Source organism: Mesoplodon mirus (genome assembly GCF_964341445.2).
Source record: "Mesoplodon mirus genome assembly, chromosome: 2".
Taxonomy (NCBI): Eukaryota; Metazoa; Chordata; class Mammalia; order Artiodactyla; family Ziphiidae; genus Mesoplodon; species Mesoplodon mirus.
In genome coordinates, this window is record NC_138977.1 from 153515197 (window position 1) to 153539627 (window position 24431).

At 39.1% G+C, this 24431-nt stretch overlaps 1 protein-coding gene and 1 pseudogene across 2 annotated transcripts in view; one reads left to right on the forward strand and one right to left on the reverse strand.

Moving 5' to 3' along the window:
• Window positions 1-24431, reverse strand: part of EGF (epidermal growth factor) — a 92858-nt gene that overhangs the window by 45476 nt on the left and 22951 nt on the right. Inside the window, exons 3-7 of the mRNA XM_082629735.1 lie at window positions 22232-22413; window positions 21590-21817; window positions 20123-20325; window positions 5797-5922; window positions 4593-4715 (exon numbers count right to left, since the gene is read on the reverse strand). Coding sequence (XP_082485861.1) covers window positions 4593-4715; window positions 5797-5922; window positions 20123-20325; window positions 21590-21817; window positions 22232-22413 — 862 coding nt within the window. The remainder of the gene's footprint in view (window positions 1-4592; window positions 4716-5796; window positions 5923-20122; window positions 20326-21589; window positions 21818-22231; window positions 22414-24431) is intronic.
• Window positions 2521-3830, forward strand: LOC309793587 (large ribosomal subunit protein eL30-like; annotated as a pseudogene). The gene is made up of 2 exons: window positions 2521-2889; window positions 3677-3830. The product of its transcript is annotated as a large ribosomal subunit protein eL30-like (transcript).

A 24431-nucleotide genomic window follows, 5' to 3' on the forward strand; every position in this document is an offset into this window, starting at 1 on the left:
ACAAATTTACTTATCTAACAAACAGTTTCTCAATGGTTTGGTTTGTCAGGAACCTTGTAGATATCTGGTAACTCATTTGCTTATGGTTCTGCACAGCTATAGATAGAATTCAGATTGCCCCAGTCTAAATGTCAAGGTTTATATCAAGCACAACATTTTACAGTTTCTTTAACTTTTTAAATTAAGATATTATTTTCAAAGAACAAGGCCCCAGTTTACATCATTACCTTAAAAAAATGAAGATTTATTTCAATGGAAGATAATTATTGTGAAAGCATTTTTTTACTTGAAAATTATTTTATGTAAACTTACGTGGATTTTTTTTGCATCAAAATATTCCCTGATAGTATTAAAGCAGGTATTATAAGTTTTTCAGAATATACCTTATAAATGAAATACAGTTATAGGAAAGATTGGAAAGCTCATTTTAGAAAAGACTCAAGTACACATAAGAATATAGTATGTGATAAAGGTATTTTAAATCATTGAGCATGTGGAAGATCATCCAGTAAATGGTAGAGAAATAAATGAGTAATACTTTGAGGCAAAAGCTAAATCTCTACCATATACCACACATCAAAATAAATTCCAAGTAAATCAAATATTAAAATGTAAAATATATACCATAGAAGTTCTAGCAGTTTTGACAATCAAGTGAGATTCTGTGTGTCCTACTAGGCACATAATGGACTCTTTATCATCATGCACTTGAGAATATCTGCTCACAGATAAACCACATGGTATTAGAAGAAGGGCAAATTCCATAAACAGTCACAAAGGTAGTGGGTAATATCCAAGAACTTCATTACCATCCATCCATTTTTCTGTGCCTTGTTTCACAAGCACATATAACATCCAGACTAACATATTCTCCATCATCTGTGAAGCAGTACTAGACAATATACATGAGATTTTTTTTTTTTTTTTTGGCTGCACTGCATGGCTTGTGGGATCTTAGTTCACTGACAAGGGATTGAAACCTGGCCCCTGGCAGTGAGAGCACCAAGTCCTAACCACTAGACTGCCAAGGAATTCCCATATGATTTTAAACATTTGTTTCTACTTAGCTATGTTGGTAGATTCAATAAGAAACCCATAAGAAGGTATCTGAGTATGTAATCCTAAATTTGAATTGAGAATGTTCATATAAACTCATAATGTATTTCTCTTTTTAGAAAGTGTTTTCCTAAATCTGATGCCCTAAAACACTCAAAACAATAACTGACTTTGAAGCAGGTTATGTTTTCTAAATACTATTTCTCATAAAAAGGAAGCAGTGGCCTTGAGAGATTGCTGATTCTAGGTCTAGAACATGGAATGTACAAGACAAGCCTGGAAAATATGTCCTACCAGGTAAGAGAAAACTATCAAAGACTACTGGGGTCTGGAACCCATTTGAAGATTCTCCCACCAGCCAAAGAGGAGACAATCTGCTCATTGGTAAGAATAACAACTGCAATGGGTTGAAACATATAAAAAATGTTAAAAATCCAAGAGTTCATAATAATACTTACAAAAAACAAAAAACAAATCTCCCCAAATCATTGAAGTCACCATCACGCTGATGCCAAAACCAGACAAAGACATTACAGGCCAATATCTTTGATGAATTACAGGCCAATATCTTTAATGAATATAGATGCAAAATGCTCAAGAAAATATTAGCAAACCAGATCCAAAAGCACATAGAAAGGATCATACACCATGATCTCGCTGGATTCATTCCAGGGTCACAAGGATGGTTCAACATATGCAAATCAATCGATACGATACACCACATCAACAAAAGAAAGGACAAAAACTACATGATCATCTCGATAGATGAAGAGAAAGCATCTGATAAAATTCAACATCCATTTATGATAAAAACTCTTTCCAAAGTGGGTACAGAAGGAATATATCTCAATATAATAAAAGCCATTTATGACTAACCCACAGCCAATATAATACTCAATGGTGAAAAGCTGAAAGCCTTCCCATTAAAATCTGGATCAAGTCAAGGATGCCTACTTTCACCACTTCTATTTGACATAATATGGAATTAACAGATGCACACTACCATATATAAAATAAACAACAAGCACAGACAACTATATTCAATATCTCAATATCCAAAAAACTACAATGGAAAAGAATTTTTTTAAAAAGAATATAGATATATACATATATATGTGTATAACTGAATCACTTTGCTGTACACCTGAAACTAATGCAATATTACAAATCAACTATACTTCAATAAAAACTAAAATTAAAAAACCCCATTGGCTACCTTTGGAAGGTGTTAAAGAACCAACCCATTATCCTAAATATAAGTAAACAAAGAGAAAAAAATTCATCATTTATACTGCCTTAACTGTAAGAATTGTATCTTGAAGTCACCAAATAGTTAATGAGAGAACCTTCTTTTTATAAAGGTATTACAATTAATGATTAAAAAGAAATATTAGAACTAGATATCATCATTCAAATCCCCTGATGAAATAATGAATCTAGGAAATGAGTGTTAATGGCCACTACAACGATTCCCTGAAAGATGACTGGGCTCTTTCTTGTTCCCAGCAATCTTGGCAGCTGCTCTTGGTTGGAGGCAGTCCCACCCTAAGGCAGAAAAATGGTGGCCGAAAAGAAGACGAAAAAGTTGCTGGGCCTGATCGACTCTACGCTCCAACTCGTTATAGAAAGTGGAAAGTAAGTGCTGCAGGTACAAGCAGATTCTGGAAATGTTCAGACAAGGCAAAGAGAAACTGATCATCCTCACCAACAAATGCCCAGCCTTGTGGAAATCTGAAATAGAGTACTACACCATGTTGGCCGAAACTGATGGCCACCACTACAGTGGCAATAATATTGAATTGGGCACAACATGTGGAATATAATAGAGTATGTGTGTCACTGGCAAAGCCTACTGGGGTCCTCAGGAAAAATAAGATGGAATCTAGGTGATAAGATAAGGTCTAACCTCTTCTTTGGGCTTAGTCTCGTTTCAGTTGCATGTAGGGGGCCGTGTGCAGAGGCCTTGCGCCTAACACATGGGATCAGAGTTCCCAGCGCAGAACTGCTGCACCTGTTACTGCAGCTCGGTGGGCCGTATGCAGAAGCACTGTGCTCGACCCCTCAATTCAACATGGCAGCGACAGCCGTGTGCAGAGACCCTGCACCCAGCACTGCGATCTGGAGCCTGAGCAGCACGCTTGTGTGTGCGCAATGGGAACTCCGCCCCCTCCCAGCTGTGGAGAACCCTATAAAGCAGCCCTGCCCACGGCGTGTCAGGGGAGCAGGTACTATGGAGGTGAGCTCACATCTCTCCAATCTCTGGTCCAGTAATAAAGCTTTCCTTTGCTTCTGAACCAAACTCGGTCTCGTCCTATTGGCACTAGCGATGCAGAGCAGGAGGACCCTTGTGAGGACTGACTGGAAAGGGTCAGTAACATGCACACTGGCTATTATTATTATTTATTATTTTTTTTTTTTTTACTTTTTCGGTACGCGGGCCTCTCACCGCTGTGGCCCCTCCCGTTGCGGAGCACAGGCTCCGGACGCGCAGGCTCAGCAGCCATGGCTCACGGACCCAGCCGCTCCACGGCACGTGGGATCTTCCCAGACCGGGGCATGAACCCGTGTCCCCTGCATCAGCAGGCGGACCCTCAACCACTGCGCCACCAGGGAAGCCCACACACTGGCTATTATTGACCCAGGTGATTCTGACAGCATTAGAAAAATGCCAGAATGGACTGGTGAAAAGTAAATCATGCATATTTTTTCTTCAGTAAAACTGTCCAGAGTTTGTTTTTTAAAAAAAGAAGAAGAAAGACCATTGGGGAACTTTAGAACGGATGACAGAGGGGGAAACAACCAGATGTTAGGTGTCTCCTGATGGAAGTATAAACATACCAATGAAGTATTATTGTCAAAATTTCAAAGCCTAATCTGATCAAGCTTGCAGATCTAACTACAAGTTTGAGAAGGACAGGGACATCTTAGAAGTGTGTTCAGTAAAATCCAGAGTGTGAGAAACTCTGCAGGAAAAAAAGTTTCTTCAGCAAATACTTGCAAGGGAAAAAAAAGAGGAGAGGGAATCTGTAGGATAAGAGAGAGAGGTATCAGCTAATATCAGTATAACACACGGAGCTTGTTTGGATACCTAGTCAAACAAATCAACTGTTGAAAACTTTTTAAGATAATCTGAAAACTGACTAGATACTTGATGTTATTAGGGAATTATTATTAATTTTTTTAGTTGTGATAATGATATTGTGGTTATACCTGAAAACTGACTGAGTATTAGATATTAGGGAATTCGAGCTAGTTTTTTGGATGTAATATTGTATCATGATTATGTTTTTTACATGCTTACCTTTCAGAGGTATATAAACAGTAAAATATATAAATACATGTTTGTCGGAGGTTTTGATTTAACAGGACTGGGATAGAGTCTGGTCATTCGCATTTTAAAAAACAAACCAAAATAAAACTCCAAGTTACTCCTGATGTATACTATTGACCGAGGACCACCAACGCAGATCATAGCCACCTTAGAAACATCAGTGAAAATGAAGGAAATAATGCAATAAATACTTGTTGTGACTTACGGTGACACCGTTTCCCATCAGGAAGCAGAACAAATCCTACAGGGCATGTGCAATAATAGGATCCAGGGATGTTTTCACACCCAAGAGTACAGCCATGATTCCAAAAGGCACACTCGTTGACATCTACACCATAACAACAGTAAAACAGTCAGACGGTTATTTTTGAAAATAAATTGTAGTATCACTAATAAGTCAGCAAAAAGTAGGGTATCTCACACCTCTATCTGCTGTAACTGACCATGGCAAGACTGTTTTTGCTACTCTAACAAAGGGTGAAAGAAATTAGTTCAAATATCATGAAAGCCATGGTTTAAACTGTCACAGTTTATACTTTCAAATACAGATTTTCATATTCAAATTACTCTTGGGATAAAGTAGTACTATTTCACCTGAAAAGATATAGCCATTTAAGGCAAGGACCCTAGAAAGTTCTCGACAAGGACATGCCTCTGCTTTGCTCTTCAGCTTTCTCAATGCTGACAGGAGCCCTTCACCTGAACGTGGGAGCATTCCCTAGCAGTTTTACTCTGGCTGAAACCCAGCCTTCCAGATCACTGTTCTATGCTATGGCTGTCGCCCACTAGTCCCACATAAGCAGGGGGCTGCAGTTAACAGGCAGATGCCAGGTTTACCTGAAGTCTCACCCCAACTAATTCCACTGAATGTACATTGCAGCCATTGGATTCTTTTCATCAGTAACTCACTGGACGTCCCAGGAGAAAGGACACAGCATTTCTCCTTGGGTTAATTACATCGGACCTGGAGTCTCACAGTAGGACGAGCCCAAGTTAACCAGCCAAGGTGCAGTTTCTCAAGATTCCTACCAAACAGTTATGTGATAAGATGTGGGAGTCACATACCCTTTGAGGATCTTATGGGAGCTACGGAACTACTTTCCTAAAAAATCTGACAATACGGACATTTTGCACACCGTCAAACCCATAGAACTCCGTAGAGTCCACTCAGAGACTCCCTGCCTTATGTCAATCCCTGAGTAGCCTCTGAAAGTATCCGATCTGGGAACACAAGATATAAAGGAGACCTGAAAGTGTTACAAGTGCTTTAAAATTAGGGAAAAAATAAAATTGCTTTTCTGGGGGAACAAAGGAGGAAACTTGAAATTGGTTTCACATGGAGGTTCTGGATTGCCCACTGAAGACCAGCCACTGGCCAAGGTGGGCTGTGCTTGCTCACCACACATTACCTTCACAGTTCTTTCCATCTTGGCTTAAAGCATATCCCTCTGCACACATGCACACATGGGACTTAAGCTCTCGACCACACATGCTGCTTCTGCAGTTACCTTTCCTCAGTTTGCAGAGTTTCTGATCTAAAAGAGAAGGCGGTTAATTTGGAGTGGAGGTGTGTTTTGACAGGGGCAATGCACGATCCCCTCATGGCTCCTAAGAACTCTAATCTTCCCGTGACATCAGCAGGGATGTTGTCTCACGGAGGTGGCACTGCTCTAGGGTCAAACATTAGCCCAGATTACTCAGCCTTCTGAAGCCCATTTATTTCTCTAGTTGTATCTCTCCTACAGTAGCTCTCGGGATAGGACATACTAATTACCTGGAGATGTCATTCCTTGGGTTACAAACACTAAGCACAACTTAATAGCTTTTTCTTTTTGACCTGCTTTTATCAAAAGTATTTATTTATTTAAAAAATAAATAAGGCAATAAACAGAAATGCTGAAAATGAAATATCTGTTTAAGAAGCAAAAAAGGCTGCAAAATGAAGAACATCTCTTCTTAAGTATAATATTTATAGGTCAGATCTATATATTTATCTGTTTTTAGGATCATTATGTAAAGTACAACTACTTTCAGACAGTATATACCACTGCCACATGTCTTATCCCCAAGTTTCTGAGTTTACTGCTGCCGGCATTCCATGTGTGACAAAATAGCCCAGGGCGAATAGTAAAATCTGCTCAGTAAGGTAGGCGCTTGGATTAAATTAGCCAAATACATTGAACAACAAATGGCCAACTTGGTACCTTTGGTTTTCAAAGCCAGAGTCAAGGGCTAAACTAGTAACACATATAGCCCTGTTCGAATTTTGTTCCTTCTCAATTTTGCCAATTTTAATAATGACTTTGTGAAATGCTCTGGGAAATACAGAGGTAAGCTTGAATTTGAGGGCAGCTCTCAAGGTGCATGTAGTTATGGAGGCCAGAGCTCTGGCAATAGGTGACGGCAGGGGAAGAGGACCGGGGTCAGGCACCAGGAGACCTGGCATAGCAGAGATCAGCGAGAGCCTGTGAGTAAGGGGAGGAGCCCACTAAAAACACAGGCTTGCTGTGAAAGACACAAGAAACAAGCCAGCGAGAGCCTGAGCACAGTAGTGCACGAGGCTGAGACTGTCCCCCATGCAGGTCTGTTTCTCTGGTGTCTGTCTACTTAGAAAGGTGCCCCTCACTCTGACTCTACCCCTTTCCTTCTACTTCAAGTTACTAAACACTTTTCTTGACCGACAAAGCATCACATTAGAAACATATTCTTGCCCCCTTGAAAATGTTTCTAATGTACCTTGAGACCACCTGGAGGGCATGTCACCCTCTAGAGATTCTGATTTGATACATCAAGGGAAAGGCTCACTTACCGGAATCTGGAATGATTCTGATGCTGGAGTCTTTACACCACACTTTGAGAAACACTGACCTAAAGTACTAATGGAATATCCCACTTTCACCTCAGTTATGTACACCTCCTTTTAGCTAATCTGCGTTATTTCTTCAGTTATTTTAAACTTGTTTATTCAGATCTCTTGATAGAATTACATGCATAATTATTTAATACTGTTGCAATATTATCAACTAAGTTAAGATTTACAGTGAATAGTTTTATAATTAAAATAAATTTTTTAAAATTTATTTATTTTTGGCTGTGTTGGGTCTTCATTGCTGTGCGCAGGCTCTCTCTAGTTGTGGTGAGCAGGGGTTACTCTTCCCCGCGGTGCGCGGGCCCCTCACTGCGGCGGCCCCTCCCGTTGAGGATCACGGGTTCTAGGGGCACAGGCTTCAGTAGCTGTGGCTCGTGGCTCTAGAGTGCAGGCTCAGTAGTTGTGGCGCACTGGCCTAGCTGCTCCGTGGCTTGTGGGATCTTCCCGGACCAGGGAATGAACCCATATCCCCTGCACTGGCAGGAAGATTCTTATCCACTCTGCCACCAGGGAAGCCCTACACTGAATAGTTTTTGGATATTGATTCCAAAAATTTTGTTTCTTGTCCATGGTTTTTATGCCAATTATGCATGTTTAGTAACATTGTTTTTCATGTTCCTACACGCTTCATATATCAAAATTTTAATTAAGAAAATTAAAAACAAAATGACCCCAATTTTTAAAGCAAATGACTAAAGTCAGAAACTCACAAATGTACTGGAGACAAAATGTACCTAATTCAAATTTCTAAAAAAGAGTATGTGATTGTTTCAACTGTATTTTTTATAACATTCACAAATGAACAACAACAAAAATCCAGAAAGGCCTGATTAATAGCACCTTTTAATAGCACCAAAGTGCTACTACTTTCTTGAGGTAACCAAAAATTGAGAGATTATGCTTCCTGTAAATATCTCCTATAAAAATCTTTCCAAACCCAGTATGATAGACGACCACTGCATTAAGAATTGGGAAAACTGAGTTCTGTCTTCATCCTGCCTTTTACATAAAATCACTTTATCCCTTTGACTTCAGATTCCATGAAATAAAAGTGTTGAAGTAGATATTCTCTGAGATCCCTCACTTAAAAAAATTATGGTTCTATACAGAATCAAGTGTTTGTTGTAAATTCCTCTAAATTTATACCTATAAAGATTCTCACACCTTAATACTGGCTTATGATATGTTAACGGAGATTCAAACTGACTTACGGAGAAAACAATTAATGTCTAGGGTACAGGAAATTGCTCTGTTCTTCATCTAGATCCAATGTTATTTATCTTTTTTTTTTGTACTTTTCTACTACCTCTTACCTGTTCTTCTGTGTGTTCTTATTATCATCATCAACATCACCAACATCATCACAATTCTCTCTATATATGTATATATCTTTTTCATTAATCAGTAAGCTTTTGAGGATAAAACATGTATCCCATTCACGTTTATAGTCCCAATAGCACCTAACCTGGTGCCTTTTACAACACAGGGGTGCTACAAACATCTGGAACACATGCACAAAAACCTGTGATCATGAAACCTGCAACTTAGCTCCTTTATTTGGTTTCTCCTTGAATTTCCAGTCAACCTCAGAGTTAGAACTCAAATAGATGGTCAGTATTCTTTCCACTATACCATACTGATGATGGTTTTAATGATACTTATTAACAATATACATTACTATTCAATGATGAACATAGGCAGGAAAGCAATCACTATTCGTCTCTGAATGGCTGTGCTGATGATGTGACCTGAATTCAGACACTAAACACTTAAAAGGTCATTTTAGGAAGAGGCAAAACATAGGGGATTGAGGGCTGTATTTTGTTTAATCTCCTTAATCTGCTGTTCTTTAGCTTCAAATTAGGCTGAAGCTAGCACGCAGAATGCTGCTGCTGACCTCAGGTAACCCCCCTCCCAGAGCCCAGCAGTGGAACCTAATTACCTTTGAGCTCAAATTAAAGCTCCTAAATCATGGAGTTTAATGTCCACCACCAACTGCGCCTTCAATAACTGCCCAAATCACAAGCTCTCATGAGCTCTGCTATAGCCAAGCAAACTATAGATCTTACCCTGGCGCACTTATGAAACAACACACGTGGGATTCCCAAGCCTGCTTCTTTCCACTGATCACACATTTCTCTCCACCTCAAATTCAGTGTCAGACTCACCTCAACAACAAAGCCTTTCTAGTCTCTTCCATTTGAACCCATTCACTTGAATCATTCTTTTAACTAAACATTTAGCACCCCCAACAGTTAAAAATTTGAATAACATTTTATAAAGCATTTACATTATCACATGTAATTTTTATAACAAGCCCTTGAGTTATGCAGAGTAATTATTGTCTTCCATTTTACAGATTAGGAAATAGTATCTTAAGGATCACATATAGTTAATAAGGGGTAGGAGTGGGACTCGAGCTCAAGTCTTCAATGACAGACCTCATCTCTTTAATGTATATAATATGTGTGTTTGTGTATATGTATATACTTATGTATATATATAAAAAATATATATATATTTTATGGGGTTTTATAGAAATATATATATTTATATTATTAATATTATATATTGATATAGACCACTATATACTGATACATAATAAAGTTAATATATTAACATATTAATATGTTATGCTATATATTTTATGTATAATAAAATATATAAATTATATATACAATATATTTTTCTATAAATGTCTATGATTTTTGTTTTATTTATTTATTGTCTTTTTCATTAGTGAGTTCCCTGAATAAATGACTCCCTCACCTTCCCCAAAAAACTTCCCAAACTGTGTAATACAGAAGTTTATTCTTCTTTGTTAATAGAAAATAAGAAGGAAGAAACGAGAGTGGTTATTTTGTGCTATTGGAATTCCTAATTATAGTAAAAAAAAAAAAATCACTTAGCCAGAACTTAGCTACTTGGTATCCTTATCCATCTAAACCTAAGAATCAGAAAGTAAAGAAATCGGGACTTCCCTGGCAGTCCAGTGGTTAAGACTTCTCCTTCCAATGCAGGGGGTGTGGGTTTGATCCTGGTCAGGGAGCTAAGATCCCACATGCATCAGTAGCCAAAAAACCAACACATAAAACAGAAGCAATATGGTAACAAATTCAATAAAGATTTAAAAAAATGGACCACTTAAAAAAAATCTTAAAAACAAAAAGAAAGTAAACAAATCAACAGCCTCTGAGCAGTTAAAAAATAAATGCCTTTTACTCTCAGATGCACCCCTCAGGCGCACTCAGTCTTTCCTTATTTCAGACCTATTTCTGAGGAGCTTGGCCAGTCCACAGCATGAAGATGCAAACACAAGGTGTGAAGGTCTCCGCTCCCATTGCTACCACCCCCATCCACAGTGCATTCCCCACTAGCAGGAGTGGTTACATGATTCCGATGTTCTTTCTTGCTGAGCGCAGACACAGCCTCAGCCCAGCATTCTAGACCACCAAGGGTTAGTTACTGGTCATGTTTCCCACAGCTAGAAGCCTTATCTCAGGTCTCCTCCTGGAGAAAGACGGCATAATCTGAGTGTGAAAATGATAGTAACTGCAATGAATAAAAACATTTCAAATATTTTTTACATCCTTGAATTCATAAAGATGCTTTTTTTAAAAGAAGGTCACCTCTGGAGGATACACTAACCCTTTATTCTGAAAACAGATAAATTAAGGGAAAGATTAAATCAAGCATTTAATTTACCTTTCCTATAAAAGATGCTCCTCAGGGAAATCATAAAGCTGATGTGGAAAAGTTATTCAACAAATAAGCAGTGATAGAATTAGAATGTCATTACTTCAAACCTCTAATGAAAAAATGCCTCTAAGCAATGACAATTAATAGCTTGTAAAGCCATTACACAAAAGGCTGATAGGAAACTCTATAATGGACAGACCAGGCTGGTAACACCTGAACCACTGATGAATCTTGAACATCACAAAAAGAATGGAGACTCAGCCACTACGTGCCCTCTGGCATGGTCACTAGGAAGCATGCAGTACTACCCACAGTACCACCTATAAAGTACTCTTGCAAAAAATCTGAATCTGATAAGGCTTCTAGGCTAAAACTACCAGTGTATAGGAAAAACAGAATCATGTTAATGACACCACGGGGATAGAATCTGAAAAATCCAGAATGTGGGAAATTCTAAGGGACAAATGATCTGGGTTCCTCAACAAATGAATGGCAGGAAAAAGTCTCAGAAAATAAAGAGGCCACAGCCAGGCATATGGAAACCAGCAAGAAGCAAAAGACAACAGCAAGAAAGATAGAAAATTGATAAAGAGCCATTCCAAGTATTTAAAAGGCACTTCACATGGCAGCCATTTGGTGTCAGGGCAAACCTGCATTAAAAACACAGCTTTGGGCTTCCCTGGTGGCGCAGTGGTTAAGAATCTGCCCGCCAATGCATGGGACACGGGTTTGAGCCCTGGTCAGGGAAGATCCTACATGCCGCGGAGAAACTAAGCCCGTGCGCCACAACTACTGAGCCTGAGCTCTAGAGCCCGCAAGCCACAACTACTGAGCCCACGTGCCACAACTACTGAAGCCTGCATGCCTAGAGCCCGTGCTCCACAACAAGAGAAGCCACCACAGTGAGAAGCCTGAGCACCGCAACGAAGAGTAGCCCCCGCTCACCGCAACTAGAGAAAGCCCACGTGCAGCAACAAAGACCTAACGCAGCCAAAAATAATTAATTAATTAATTAATTTAAAAAAGAAAAAAAACCCAGCTTTGCCTCAAATCAGTCCTATTCTTGCCCCAATGACGTGTATCTTTGTAAATGTGACCCTCATCATTAAGAAAATGTCAATAACTATCTACAAATATGTTAGGAAGTACAGAAATCCATAATTTGCTAAGATTTCTGTAATTAAATAACAGAGCTTTGGGTGTTTGAACTGATCATTTAAACTATATGAAAACAGAATATAAGTGTAGATGAGGGTATGGAGAAATTGGAATCCTTGTGCACTGTTGCTGTAAATGTAAAATATTTTTTTACATTATACTGTTTTCCACAGCTTAAAAAAAATCTTAAAAACAAATCAACAGCCTCTGAGCAGTTTAAAAATAAATGCCGCTGTGGAAAACAATATAATTGACCTTCAAAAAATTAAAAGTAAAATTACCGTATGATCCAACAATTCACTTCTGAGTATACGTTCAAAAGAATTAAAAGCAGCATCTCAAAAAGATATTTGCAGACCCATGTTTGTAGCAGCATTATTCCCAATAGCTAAAACATGGAAGCAACCCAAGTGTTTATCAAAGGATAAACAGATAAGCAAAATGTGATATATACATGCAGTGGGATATTATTCAGCCTTAGAAAGAAAAGAAATCCTGACACATGCTACAAAACAGATGTATCTTGAGGTATTATGCTGAGTGAAATAAACCAGTCACAAAAAGAGGAATATTGTATGATTACACTTATATGAGGTCGTTAGAGTAGTAGTCACAATCACAGAGGCAGAAAGGAGAATGGTGGTTGCCAGGGGCTGAGGAGAGGCAGAAATGGGGAGTTCTCATTTAGTGGGTGTAGAGTTTCAGTTTTACAAGATAAGATTTATGGAGATTAATGGTGGTGATGGTGGCACAAAAACTGTGAATGTACTTAATGCCCCCTAACTGTACACTTAAAAATGGCTAAGATGATAAATTTTATGTTATGTGTACTTTACCACAATATTTACATTTTAGGAAAAAATTATGTGAACGAAATAGTCATATATCTAGGATGATTCTTTTCTAGAGGTATCAAAAAAACCAAGGTTTTACAGTAGAAACCCCAGCAATGACATAATCAAAGTGAATTAGAGTCCCACCTGGGCAGTTTTAGCTACACTAGTCACTTCCATAAGCAGGTACATTTCTAGGTGGAGACAGTTCTCCTTCAGGAACTCTCAGAGTTAAAGAAATTCAGCAACATTTTTCTGCATGAAATGAATGCAAAGTATTTTAAACAGTGTTGATGACAGATGTGCTTCATTTTCCAAAGAAGGCGCTTTTGAAATTCTCTTATGAGCTTAAAACTGGAATCTACATTTTAAAGAATCACAGAAGAAAGCAAAATTGTTTGCACCTTTTACAAAAGAACATCTGTGAGCAGTAAAACTATAGTTGCAAATTCTCTAAATGTTGAGCTTGAAATAATGCCATCAACACTGTATACAAAGAAGTTCCCACACTGGCTCTGAGATTCATATACAGTCTGTCCTTTGTATTCATGAGTTCCACACCACATCTGCATATTCAACCAACCGTGGATCAAAAATATTCTTTAAAAAAATTCCAGAAAGTTTCAAAAAACAAAATTTGAATTTGCCTTGTGCCAGAGACTGTTTACATAGTATTTACAACTATTTACATAGTATTTATATTGTGTTAGGTATGATAAGTAATCTAGAGATGATTTAAAGTATAAGGAAGGACATTAGGTAATATGCAAATACTACACTATTTTGTAAGGGACTAGTGCATCCTCAGATTTTGGTATTGGCCAGAGTCCAAACAAATCCCCGTGGATACTGAGGGACAACTCTAACAGCATAGGTGTCAGGGCAGCCAGGAGAACACTGTTGCCTAATAAGTTTAATCATGACAACAAAAATGTGAGATCAACTCTGTGTCTCTTTTCAGAGCACCAGAGGAGGAGAGAGAGAGAGAGAGAGAGAGAGAGAGAGAGAGAGTGTGTGTGTGTGTGTGTGTGTGTGTGTGTGTGTCAATGAGAGAGAGAGAGACAAAGAGAGAGACAGAGAGAGAAAGATTGATTTTCTGAGTTCCTGAAGTGGAAAAAAATTTTTAAAGAGAAAGAAAATAAGGTTTGGGCCCCATAATCTGTTCAAACTGAAGCCTTTAACCACCAGCAGGCCATGGATAGACAAGAATATGCCAAATGACAGGTTATCCCAAAACAATTAAGGCAAACCTAAGATAGGAAACTATAGACAATAGTGAGAGGGTAGCTGGGAGGAAGCATGGTGTCAGTCTGCCTGGGTTCAAATCTCAGGTCTACCCCAGTGTGAACTTGAACAAGCAATTGTGACACCTCTGAACCTCAGCTTTGTAATCTATAAAATGGTACTAATAATCACACTTAATTTGTAGGGTTGTTGTGGAGATTAAATGAGATAATGTAGGAGAAGCCCAGACCAGATCATTCTGCACCCAGTCAATGGTCATGACTATTATTTCTAAGAGCAATACAACCTGTGCCATTTTTCTATTTCCTACACAGCAGCCCATGTGACTCCCAAATCTATTACTTCTAGCCCAGACCTTTTTCCTGAAAGCTAGACCACTTAATGAAAAGAAAGAAGAAAAAGACTGAAGCATAAAAGAGTCTAAAAAACCCTTAAAAAGACTCTCACTAGAGTTAAGCTGCAAAGATCTGCTGCAGAGAAAACTGATTTAAAACACCGGGATTTATTCATAACTATACAAAAGGAAGCAGGCTCGCTGAAGACTGTCTGGCCAAGGGCAGGGGCTTACAACAGGGAAGAAAGGCAACACGTATTCAGATATTAAATATCTTTAGAACTTGTTCCTCGTGGCATTATTTAGCAGGGAGAGGGTACCAAAGGGTGTTTTTCTCAGTCTTTTTTTTTTCCAACTATGGTTTATTAAATGTCCTCTAGGCACTGAGAGTACAATGGAGAGTTGTATTCTGTGTCCTCATAGGACAAAGGAAGTTGAGGAAGACAGACGATTACAGCAAAACATGATAAGTGCCCTGTGACAGGGGAAATCTGCTATTTTCTGCAAATAGCTACTGAGGCTCTGAGTGAAGAGGTCAGGGAAAGTGTTCCTGAAAGAAGTGATATTGGAGCTGTTTCTCAGAGGATGAAGAGTAAGCCACTGCCGAGAATTAGAAAGAGTGCTCCCAGGGAGTTCCCTGGTGGCCTTGTGGTTAGGATTCAGGGCTTTCACCGCCATGGCCCAGGTTCAATCCCTGGTCTGGGAACTGAGAGCCACAAGCCATGCAGCCAAAAAGGAAGGAAGGAAGGAAGGAAGGAAGGAAGGAAGGAAGGAAGGAAGGAAGGAAGGAAAGAAAGAAAGAAAGAAAGAAAGAAAGAAAGAAAGAAAGAAAGAATGTTCCAGAACATGCCAAAAGGCTGGAGGAGAGAGCAAGCATGCCTCCCTGGAGGAAATCAAATCTTTGAGGATGGCTGCAGCCCAGACTTTAATGCAGAAAATAGTGAGAGTGGAAGCTGAGAAATGAACGGGGTACCCCGTGAACCAGTTAGATAAAAAGACTGGGTTTTATTATTGGCAATTTAGAGTTGACAACTGATTTTAACCCAGGAATGACACAATTGGGTTCTTCATTTTGAAGGGTGATACTCCCTGCAGCACGGAAAAGGGAGGTGGTGGACATGAATTAAGTGGACACAAATTAAGTGGACACCAGGGATGGAGGACTCTGAGAGGGGCCCAAGTGGTTAGATGGTAGGTAGTAGAATTGTCAGGAGATGGAGATTGATTTCATGGTGTTGGAATGAGAAAGAGGGAGTTAAGGGCAACTCCTAGATTTCTGCCTGTCGAGGTGGAGGTAAAATGCTACTCACCAAAGTAGGGACACTGGAGGGAGAGAAACTGGGGAGAAGGGAGGGGAAAGTGAGTGGGTCAGTTATTTCCTTTGTTCCTGAAGCATTTGCAAGAAATCCAAGTAGAAATGCTCAGAAGGCAGGTAAACATGTGGGCCTTGCGAAGAAAACTTGTGCTGAGCCTGAATGTGTACCTCCGATGTGGCCCCAGCAGGACCCTGATCCTGGAGGAAGCAGACAGCAAGAGAAGGCACCAGAGTGACTACTCTCAGGAAATAGGTCAGAATCATCAGAAAACCAGCCTGATGCCGAAATTGTGGCTCTACTACCTCGACTTGGGCTCATCAATCTGCTGCATCGACCTCCTCTATAACCAGCCAATCCTAATGGACAAGCCGTGGACAAACAAGGACTTGTTTAAACTGATACATTACTCTTCCTTGTGGAGCTCTGTGGCTTTGCCTTTGTTAGCCCCACCCTTGCCCTTGGTCTTCATCAGGGCTGCTCCCTTTTGTATATTATGAATAAATCCCCAATGTTTGAAATCACTTTTTTCTGCAGCTTAGCTCTCGCTATGCCTCAGGTCCCCCCACCCCACCCCTTCATTTGTCTATATCTCAAGAAAGAGGTCTGGACTAAAAATAATATAGTCAGGAGTCAAACAGGCTACTGCATAGGAAATAAAATAGAAAAATGCCACAGGTTATACAGCCATTAGAGATCAACAGTGCACATAACCGTCTGAGTGGTTCTGAGAAATCACTTGAGAAAAAAACAACCTACTTAACTTTATTTAACCCAGTCTGTCTAAATCATCTGACCCTAAAATGTTTCTTCCTTCTAAATAACCCTTACAGAACTAGTGTTTGGAGAACATTTTGATAAATGATAGTTTAGGCATTTTTCATGAGGTAAGTTTGTTGGTCCTCTTATTTGTATAAGTACATATACTTTATAACAAAAATAATATCAACCAAGTTACATGATGTTTCTCAGCTATCTCCTCACTGAAGTAGTCTCACTACTAAATGCCTTGCAAACCAAGGTACTACTACTATTCACTTTGCCAGAAGAGCTACAACTGTAAGCCTATTCTTCAGCAGGAATTAACCAGCCTCCAGAGAAGTACATCTAAATGTGAAGGCTATCAGGTACTTTGAGAACCTGATGGAAGTTAGGTACCATCTCCCTAGAGGCACAATTGCATATCTTCATCTAACATATACAATCAAGGGCTTCACAACCCTAAATCTCAGGTGAAGAATTTCTGCTGTACATGGCACTAAAACAATTTAAACCTATCTGATGATAGCCAAAGTAACAGTGCTCTTGAAATCAAAAGTCCTTTGCACTTGGACCTCGTATGAAGCCCATCCTTTGATCAATAACTAAAGCCAGTATCTCCGGTGACAACTGCCTTCTAGATTCCAGGTTTGCCTGTAGCTCTACAGCTGGCACCGTCTTTCCCATCAAATTCTATTATTTGTCACATTGTTCTATAGTGCATCATGGTAGATTTTCTCCTGAAATTCATGCTTTCAATATCCTATTTGAACTTCCCATCAAAGAGGCCAAGTAATACTGAAGGACTCTGAAGAGCTTACCTGTTTATGGTAGAAAGAACACTAAACTGACAGACAGGAATTTTTTCCAGAATCCATCATTTACAAGGTGTGTAATCCTGGAAAAGTCACTCTATTTCTCTAGGCTTCATATTTTTCAATTATGAAATGAGTACAATAATTGAGGACCTTTCTGTCTCACAATGTTGCTGTGACAAACCAATATGATAATGCCCAAGAAAATACTTTGGAAATTATGAGGTTACATATAAGTGTAAGAGATAGTGATGATGATGATGATGATGATATCTCTAACTACTGTGAATGAGACCAATAATTATTTATTCATAGTATTATAGTTGTTGGTTCTAATTTTATTGTGAGTCATCACCACTTGGACAATAAGTTGTATTTGAGCTTGAGTCGAAATTTCCCATGTAAGGTAACTGGCAGTATATCAGATTCACTGCCTTTATGTGTGGAATATGGTCACCATCTATTTTATAGTCTTGCTACTTGGTTGTTGTTCTTTAATGTTGTGCTCAAGCCACAGTTGAATTGTTTACCACAACTCTTGCTTTTTAAATTCAAATAAGTGAATTAAAAAAAAATAACTTGCCTGAACAAATGTTTCATCTCTAGGAATTTGTCCTTGCAGTTTTTCATCTCTTGCATTGAAAGTATAGTCATTACACAAGTTAAATTATAGTTTCTATCTAAGTTTTTTAAAGAAATAGATGAAAAGCATTTGTATTATTAGTAACTTGCCTGAGGATATAAGAAATAAGAATGTCAATTCCCCCTAGATTCTAACCTCCCTTTGACAATCTCATGCCTGTTCTCTGTTCAGTCCCTACAGCTCTCTTCAGGATCTATGTCCAGGGTGGGTACAAACCCATTTATACACTAATTGTGGGAGGCACTCATAGCCCCTACCATGTCCCACATTGTTACCAAATCCTAGTGGCATCCAACAGGTAGAAAGAAAACAAACAATTCCATCTTTATTTTGGAAACTCACAAGGCTAGTTGCAGATGAAATTAAATATATTTTAAAGCCCTCTTGAAATAAAATTTTTACATAAAGGCAGATGTTAGTGTAACATAATTTATGTGGTATATAAGCCATATCAAGACAGCCTACTTTAAAAAAAAGATTATATGTGAAGGAATTTGTATGCCTGTTAGCATAACTGACATTATCTTGGGCCCTTACAGTTTCTCCTGTCCTTCTGCTGGCCCTTCCCAGGACTGTGCTGTGCAGCGAACCACTTCTCTGTCATCAAGGGCTTTGTAGGTAATAATCATAAGGACCAGGTAGCCTCTACACTCTTTTAGTCCCAAAACCATGATGAAAACCTTCCCTGACATATTCCGGGCACCCATGAGTCTAGTGACCCATTCATAAACATTGTTTCCAAGCACGTACCCCCATACCCCAGGTTAACTATAAAATTGTCCCAGTGGCCCCTCGGCAGTGCGGAGTACAGCTGTGAATGCTTCCAGATCATTGTCTGCCCAGTTGCAATCCCACCCTGTAAGTTACTCTATAATAAATCAATCCACTGATTATACGGAGATGCCTGCCTCATTTTTCGGTCTTAAGATGCTTCCTCAGTTCAATGGGCACTTTTCGTTCCCTTCGTCCTTCAACAGAATTCAGAGAAGACTACATTTGAAAGTAGAAATTTGGAACTATGACTAGATTCAGTTAATCCATTTATTTTACTAATTCTTTATAAATAAATAAATAACCACTGAATATAGGGTGGTTTACATCAATCTGTCCATCCATCCATCTGTCAGATATGGTCCCTGCATGCATGGCATTTATAAACAAGTGGGAGAGAAAATCAAAAACAAAGCAAAGTGGTATGTAATTCCACGTTTGATGAGTTCAGTGACTATCTATCGAGAGAAAGATAGGAGGTCAAGGGGCCTACTTTGCTCAGATGACCAGAGAAGGCCTACCTGAGGACATGACAGTTAAGCTCAGAGCTGGAGAGAAGTCTAGGCAGAGAGAAGAGTGACTGCAAAAACCCGAAGGTATGAAGGAGCTTGGCATGTCTGAAGAACTACACGAAGACTTGTGTTAGAGTCCAGTGAGGGGAGGAGGAAAAGATGCTGGATCAAATTGGTCAAATATCGATAGGCCTGGTTAAATGTTAAATTTTGATCTAAATGCAAAGGAAAGCTTTTGAAAGATTTTAAGCAGTGGGGGTTAACAGATCAGATTTACTATTTAAAGGCAAGAGGCGAAAATGGAAAGATGAATTAAGTAGCTGCTACAATAGGCCAGACAAGATATGCTGGCTGGGGCTTCCCTGGTGGCGCAGTGGTTGAGAGTCTGCCTGCCGATGCAGGGGACACGGGTTCGTGCCCCAGTCCGGGGTGATTCCACATGCCGCAGAGCGGCTGGGCCCGTGAACCATGGCCGCTGAGCCTGTGCATCTGGAGCCTGTGCTCCACAACGGGAGAGGCCACAACAGTGAGAGGCCCGCGTACCGCAAAAAAAAAAAAAAGATATGCTGGCTGTTTGGACTATGGTGGTGGCAGCTGGGGGGGGGGGCGCGGGGAGTGGACATTTGAGATGTATTTAGGAGGTAGAATGTAAAGGATTTGGCAGTACATTGGAAATTGAGGGTGAGGCAGTGGGAGAAATCAATCATACTCCTAAGTATCTATCTTGAGCAAGTAGGCAGGTGGGGACTATGCCTGACCCTGTTTGAGGTCAAAGATGACTCACCAGGTGCCCAAGGATCACCCTCTGCCTTGGGCTGTACGAGTGGATGCACTACTTTAATTCCACCAGGTGGTACAAATGATGGACTGAGGTTAATTTTAACCATATCCTTCCCAGTGTGCTTGTTAGCTATCCAAATTGTCTTCTTTTTCCATGTTGAATAGAAAATATGATCACCAAAAAGGGACATCGCAAAAAAATTGTGCCTAAAAACAACAGGGAAAACACATAAAGAATGGCAGAACATTTCTTCTGGGCTTATTAAAGTTTCACTTCATTTCAATTTATTGTCTGGATTTTAATCACCTACATTTTCAATTGTTTCTCATTTAGGGTTAAAAACAGATATTAAGTTTAATTTTTTCTTTATGTAGACAGAGTCTGAATTAATAGGATACGATTTTTAGCTCCAGATCCATTCTCATTATTTTGCCTCTCAGCACATAAGTGTGGTGAAAATAAAATAGGGAAGAAAACAGGAACAGGATAAGAGTGGACTTCAGGTTGTGTCAATTTTGCACACCTAATTGCTGCCTCCTGCCACAAGCTAGAGTCAGTTGCTGGCAAGATAGCAAATCAAATGAAAGACAGATGCTTCACAAAACATATGACATAGTAATTCCAAAAAAGAATAACTATAACCAGCATGTGAAAATTTATTATATGCCAAATACTCTGTTAATTATTTTTATTTGTGTTTCTTTACTTAATCTTCACAATAATCCCAAGAAATAAGTCCTATTATTATCCCCACTGTATGGCTCTCAGCATAACTGATGCCATCTTGGGCCCATACAATTCTTCCTATCCTTCCGCTGACCCTACCCAGGACTGTACTGTGTAGTAAATAACTTCTCTGTTGTCAAGGGCTTTGTAAATAATAGATATTGTTTAATAATCATTAGGATCGGGTGGCCTCTATCCTCTCTTAGTCCCCATAAAATGATGAAGACCTTCACTGCCGTATTTCCAGCACCCACAAGACTTAGGAATAAATCTTAACTGAGGAATGCACTTCCTGTTTCCAAGCACATATCCCCATACCCTAGGTTAACTGTAAAATTGTCTCAGTGGCCCCTTGGGAGTGTGGAGTGAAACTACAAATGCTCTGGATTGCTGCCCACCCAATCCCACCCTCTGAGAAAGTTACCCTATAATATACTGATCCATTGCTTGTATGGAGCTGCCTGCCTTGTTCTTCAGTCTCAAAATACCATTTCAGTTCAGTGGGCACTTTTTGTTCCCTCCCTAATCCGACACCCACATTAAAGGAAACAGGATGAGAGAAGTGGTGTAACCTGCCCAAGTCACTCACCTAATAAATAGTAAATCTGGGACTTGAGCTCAAGTTTTTGGACTCCAAAATCTGTACTAAACCACTACACCAGTTTAGCTGACAAAAGTAAAATTCATTTATCACATAAACTTCAAATGGCAATTGTGTTATTTTATACCAAAAGCAAATCTTACTGTGTGCGATGTTTGTTAAAATGGACAGAACCTCCATCGTAATCACAGGAACAAATATGAGAACTGCTTCTTTCTCTATGGTACTGAATCCAAAAAAGCCGTTTATCAAGCATATCCAATGACACAGCTGTTATTTTCTCTGATGTCTCTAACAGAAGCTTCACTTCCACACCACCGAGATCTGCTCTGTGAAGGCTGCCCGCCACCTCTGAAGACCAAAACATAAACCTGAGGGCAAACACATCATGTAGACACATAATTGAATGTAAGGTCACTGAAATGGCTGACTTCTCTCAGTTTTTCAGTAATCCCCAGATGTCTGCACAGGACAAGTTTGACTATTTTGAATGAAAATTCAATTCAACAAATATTTATTGCCCTGTTATGGCAATTCCGTGTGATTTCAACTTAGAAGGAGAATTACGCTTCTCTAGCAGGAAACCATGATAGTCAAGAGTGCTACTGGTAGAGCGAGCCTGCCTTAGTTCAAACCCAGGCAAACACCCTATTGAAAATGGTGTTTGTGCATTGTAAAAGAGAGTCTTGGCCTCAATCAGGAGGTCTCTTTAAGTCAAAATGTTATGATTCCATGAATTTCAGATTTTGAAATATATTTCAATGTCCAAAACCAGCAGAATTTACCTTTCTACTGGATCAACTGCTATATTTGCAGGATATTTTAAGGCGCTTAAGAGAACACGGGAATTGTTTCCTTTCATATCTGTTACTGTAATGATTCCTTCCTGTTGATTTGACCAAATAAGTTCTTCATTGATCCAATTTATTGCCATTCCTGAAACATTTTTCTCTATCTTGCAGATTTTCTGTAAAATCAAATTTTAAAATTGTTATTAATATTTCCCCATTCACAACAAAATTGTTTTTATTGTTATGTATCAAAGTTTATTCTTTTAAGTTCTTATCATTTTTGTGCATTCCCAAAATTTAAATGATAAACTAGTCATAGATACCATGCCATTATTCAGATGCAGCAATATTCATCCTCCCATGTGAATATTTCTGGGCATAGTATTTATATCACAGCTTTGAGATGAAAATTTATTCTATATTTATTGAAATTAGGCAATCAGCCATAAAGTATTAATAGTTTCAACTATACTAACAGTGGAATTTCCATGCTACATTAAGGTTAGTTTTTTCAATTCCATTTGCTAACGGATTTTTCCAGGTTCTCACCTGAACCCAATTCCAAGCTTTGCTAAATTCTGGCAAGATTCCCTTGGAGTTTGTGCATAGGGGCATGAAGTAGATTAATTTCTTCTGGCCCCTCTTCCTCCCTTTATAAAGGGACCTTCCAGGTCCCTCCCTTTCTAAAAGTCCTCAGTGCCTTCAGACTCTGTCCCCAGGATCTGAATAGCAGGGCTTTTCTTTATGCTCTCTCATGATAAAAACAACTTAACCAAACCTCAGTTATCTCCTAGTTCCAGCATGTGCAGGTAAACCGGTCCTCTAGGTGTGTGGAGGGTGAGAGATTGGAGGAAGCCCTGATTTGTACCATGGCAGATTCCTGTGGTGGAAATATTCCCACAATCACTGATTTTCAGCTACCAATGTGAAATCAGCAAACACAGAGTTGGGCAGAAATCAGTCTCAGGAGTCTGTGCTATTCCTACATCCCATACAAAGTAATCTAGCCAATCCATTTAACTAATTGCTAATATATTAGTTCACCCCGGTAAATTGTTTGCCTTTTAATGGTTGTCCTTTTTAAACAATGTTTTAACCCAAAGCAGGGACTAATACTAGTGGATTTTAGGCTTCAGGCCAATCCTTTCCTAATGACTTGCCACAAATTCCACAACTATTTAATGTTTCTTCCTGTTCTCTGACAGGAAACCCTCCAAATTCTTAAACTCACGATTTTGAAACTAGTCTACAGATGGCTGGAGAGTAATGAGTAGCCATCTTTGTTAAAAGTGAGATTAGTAAGTATTAGAGATGTGATAAAACAGATTAGTGCCTAATTGAAGGCTTTAAGAATAATTGGAGGGAGAAAGTTGTGTTTAAAAAAAAAAAAAACCCAAAAAACAAACAGCAGGCACTTTGTGTTGGGAATAAATGCTTAAGGTTTCTCTGGCCACCTGCTCTCTGTAATCCACCTCCCAGGAGAGACCATTCCTGCTGGGACTCATTTAAGGGTTCTACTAATTAAGAAGAAAGATAAAAGATCTTTTGTATGTGATTGAAGCAAAATATTTTATATCTATCACCTGCTTTATTATTTTTTTTCCAGAGTGCGAACACCTTGAGGATAAAAAAAAAAAGATTTTCTTCCTAAATATTAGGTGCAAAAACCCATGACAGAGATTTTAAACAGATGAGACAGGGTTTCTCAACCTCAGCACGACGGACATTGGGGGCCTGGTAATTCTTTGTTGTGGGGGACTGTCCTACATATTGTAGGATGATTAGCAGAATCCCTGGCCTCTAGCACATCTTCTCTTTTCCCCAGTCCAGTTGTGACAATCAAAAATATTTCTTGACACTGCCAAATGTCCCCTGAGGGGCAAAATTGCCACCAGCTGAGAACCACTGGAGTAGAAAATAATCATGTAAATAATCTGTTTTAACCATAAAATGGTGATCTGGCTTAATAAACTTACATCTTTTCAAAATTACATTGACATCCTCCTCACTTTCTCCTGTTGGGGACTTCTGAATATCAACACCACATGCATGGGCTTGTTCAGTAACATGATACCACAGATGCAGATTAAATAAATACCTACATATGCCAGATGGGTATTTGCAATGTAATGTAATTTTCACTTATCTATATGTTATGAATTTGCTATATCATATTTGACAGCCTGTTCAAAAA